This window comes from Cornus florida, unplaced genomic scaffold, assembly GCF_030987335.1.
Source record: "Cornus florida cultivar Cherokee Brave unplaced genomic scaffold, ASM3098733v1 CherokeeBrave_3.0.0_Hap2_Chr10, whole genome shotgun sequence".
NCBI classification, from domain to species: Eukaryota; Viridiplantae; Streptophyta; class Magnoliopsida; order Cornales; family Cornaceae; genus Cornus; species Cornus florida.
This window is the reverse complement of record NW_026775580.1, coordinates 86,823,587-86,827,687: the sequence shown is the minus strand read 5'-3', so window position 1 is coordinate 86,827,687 and position 4,101 is coordinate 86,823,587. Positions and strand designations below refer to the sequence as shown.

Genomic DNA, 4,101 nt, shown 5'->3' with positions numbered 1-4,101 from the left:
TATGAAGAAAAATATACTAATTACCTTTAATTTTTTATATTAATTGTTTAAATAAAAATCCTAAGTAAAAAACTTTAAAACAATTTAAGTAATTTCTTAATTTCATGAATATATTGCATGAAAAAGGAAGTATTTTTTATTTGAGTAATTCATTAATTTTTCCATTGATATATTGTATGAAAAATAAGGAATTTTTTTACGAAGTATATTTATTATAAAAATTAAAGTTGTAATAATAAATTAATAATTTTAGAAAATGGTATTTTCAAATCTTTTTTTTTTTTTTTTCTATTTTGGTATAATTAATATTTAGATAAGAGATACTAAAAAAATATAATACAAAATGATAAATTTAATGAGAAAGAGTAAAATAGTTTTTGTGACAAGTTTGTCCTTAATTACAATAAATTAATAATTCAAGGCGACGTTTGTAATTTAAATGGGTTATTTGCAAAAGAGCGAGAGCAATATAAATATATATTGACATATATATAAAGAGATGGAAGAACAATACATAAAATTTGATTTTTAGTAATTAAATATCACTACAAGGGTAATAAAGCCATTTGGTATGATTGTACAGGGTATCATACTCACATCATGTTCATTTGCTATTGATCCACATCAGAACATCAGATAGCTTACATGGTCCGACCAGGGTGAGAACCCAAGTATCATCCAACCAAAATATGCAGCACTAAAACAGTTAAGGAATTAGATAATAAAAAATAAATAAAGGGCGGAGGTGGCATAGCAAACATGACTTTTAAAAATGTGGGGAAAACTGTTCTATCAATTCTACAATGGGCTTGTATTCCAACCAAACATAGAAGAGACTAGATCAAATGTAGTCGACAAATAAACTACATAACATCGACTACTGTTCTATCAATTCTACAATGGGCTTGTATTCCAACCAAATATAGAAGAGACTAGATCAAATGTAGTCAACAAATAAACTATATAACATCGACTTCAAATTTCTATACGACAAAAAGATCAATCATCTGTTTAAACCCAAAATCAACATCCAAAAACTGGTGATTGATTTGGGGACTGATAATTTACCATATAACCGAATAACCACGTGGTTGGAAGAATAATCTTCCCAATAACACACAATATACAAGAAGAAGATCAATCATCTGTTTAAACCCAAAATCAACATCCAAAAACTAATTCTGTTTAAACCCAAAACCAACATCCAAAAACTGGTGATTGATTTGGGGACTGATAATTTACCAGATAACCAAATAACCACATGTGGTTGGAAGAATAATCTTCCCAATAACACAATCTTTAAAAGAGACCAGCTTTTTTTAAGGCAGCCTCAAAATCCTCCTCGCTGTTCCAGGACCGGACCTGCGTTACATAGCAGCAACATAAGGTGGTGATATAACTATATCAAAGTTTCTCGTACCCATCTTACAACTACTACATTTATACTTGTATTATTACAAGAAAAGTATAGGAACATGCAACTTAAAATCTTACTACAGCTACTCTTACAACTAGTTTCGGATTCCAAAGTATTCCATAATCCTTCCCCACATTATTTTAAGTCATAAAAGGAGTCTCACCTCGTCCACTTGGGTGTTAAAGTGCTTCTCTATCTTCTCCATTAGCATAATATCTCTATCAAAGCACAACAAGTTGAATACGGCTGCTGTAGAATTAAATACAAAACAGGAAACAAATACTGCTTCATATTCCATTAGAGGCTTTGACAATATCTCTACCAACAATGAAGCAAATGCACAATGGAGAGTTGGCACTTCATTCTGAGACGAAAAAAATGGCTTCAAATCTTCTAATATTACATTATAGTATTATACTTGAACAAGGAGAGCATAAAAAATAAACAAGCCACCAACAACTAGCTGGAGTTTATAAATGTTTAAACCAGAACCATTTTTTTTTTGTAAGACCTCATTTCATATACAAGCCTACAAAATCCAACCTACAAGGTTGGCGTCACCCTGTGAGGCTTTGACAGTTAGCTAGAAGCAGATTTATGACTCCAGGAAGCCTAGGTACAGAAAAATCCTAACCAACACGATACTTAATCAATATGAAGTTCTTCCTTAATTCCACGCAATGTTTTGGTTAGGCCAGGCTGATCACGTTGAATGTCCACAAAAGAGGGAACTCACATAACTAAAGATACTCCCAAAGTTCTGCATTGCATGCAGGAAAACAAAAATACAGCTGAAGTTCTTTAGGCAAGACTGAGCAAAATCATAGGTTAGTATAATTTCAGCATTCCAAATCCAGGATCTGACTGTCAAACAAATTATTCAAGACCTGGACTTCCCAGAAGTTAAAAAAACACAACACGTGATGTTTATCCCCAGCCCAATAAAAAAATAAATAAATAAATAAATAAAAAATGACATTGACAACCACAGCCCAGAAAGTTTATTTTGAAGAATCCCAATCACAGCTGCAGTTTCAAACACCTTAAAAATTAGCAACTGAACAATATTTAACAGTGATCACCATAGTAAGTAAAATACAGTATGGGGAAAATACGGGTACGGAAATGTACGAGTATAATTCGATATTTTTTTTTTAAATACGTTTAAAAAATTCGTTTAAACAAAAGGGAAACGTAAAAATACGAATACTGATGCATATGTATATAATATGTTATATGCACTAAAAATTCGGGACCAAAAATTCAACTATATACATCTTATTATTTTCTTATATATCATATATTTGTAAGGACAATGAATAATAGGTAACAATAATAAAATAAATATATTACAATTAACACTATCACAATAATCATAACAGAAATAAACTATCTAAATATAATTAATCAATAACCATTGGTCCATAATATGATCAATTCATCACAAAATTAATGAAAAAAAATTCTAATTCAATTAATCAACTGTGTCGCCTAAATTAAAAATAAAATGCAGCTGCTTGAACCTCTTAGGGTACTCTTGAACAAATTTCAAAATCTCTACCTTTTACCCCGGATAAATGTGATTTGACTATTGAAACACCTCCATGATAGTTAGAGTTTTGTTCAAAATGAGTCAACAGTATTTGCACGAGTGAACAGTCCGATGAAAAAAAAAAAAAGATACCCCCAAGTCGAGAGACTTTACCCTTGCGGCCGAAACGTCCAGCCCTGCCAATCCGATGCAAGTATACCTCATAGTCAGGCTCCGATGGAGTTTCGTAATTCACAGGAAGATCATAATTGACAACCAGATTAACCTGAAATAAAACATGTTATGAAGTCGATATTTTGTGCACTAAAAAGAAAAATAAAAAATAGGTAAAAAGAGATAAAAGTGAGCACCTCTGCTTGATCAAAACCCCGGGCGAGGAGGTCAGTTGAAATAAGAACTTGAATCAATCCATTTTTAAATTCCTTGATTATCTTGTCCCTGTCATCTTGCATAAGAGCACCTTGAATGGTAGTCACCTCATAGCGATGTTCCACAAGTGCTTGATGCAACATGCTCGCACTATTTCTTGTGCGAACAAAAATAATGCTCTGCCCCACCTTATTTCCCAATTCAAAAATTCTGTCTTTAATTACCTTTTATCTTTGAAAGTTCATCAGGGCAGTTTACCTTGTACCACTCCTTCACAGACTCCGAGGACAGCTCTTCTTTGTTCACAAACATTTGATTGTAATCATTCTTGAAGAGATCTTTAACAATTTTTGATACAAAATTCCTGACAGCATCATCAAAATAGGGTTCGATCGATCATTTGAATAGGACAAAATAGGACAACTGTGGATAAGATCAATCATTTGAATAGGACAAAATAGGGTTCGATCGATCGAAGGTGATGTTCGATCGATCGAACTTGGAATTTCAGCAAAGGCCAAGGTTGGATCTATCGAGAAGTACTGTGATCGATCATAGATGTTCGATCGATCGAACTCTAAGTTGGATCGATTGAACTTTTCAGCTGCACAACTTGATTCCTTTTTGCTCCTTTCTTTCTCCACTTTGCTCCCTCCTTTGGTTTATCTCAGGATTGCTTCAATTAAGCTCTTATTTGGCTGAGTTAGCTAAATTTTGGGATTAGTGCCTGAAAATATAAATAACACGTAATAAGTCTAAAACG

General features: G+C 32.5%; 1 protein-coding gene across 1 annotated transcript; it reads right to left on the bottom strand.

Annotated features, from left to right (window-relative positions):
* Positions 1 to 942: 942 nt before the first annotated feature.
* Positions 943 to 3,496, bottom strand: LOC132278642 (DEAD-box ATP-dependent RNA helicase 38-like). The gene is made up of 4 exons (XM_059780481.1): positions 3,320 to 3,496; positions 3,123 to 3,234; positions 1,581 to 1,666; positions 943 to 1,362 (listed from the first exon to the last, which is right to left on the bottom strand). The coding sequence occupies exons 1-4, from the start codon at positions 3,479 to 3,481 to the stop codon at positions 1,300 to 1,302; spliced, it is 423 nt and encodes a 140-aa protein (XP_059636464.1). The 5' UTR covers positions 3,482 to 3,496; the 3' UTR covers positions 943 to 1,299.
* Between the last annotated feature and the right edge of the window lie 605 nt (positions 3,497 to 4,101).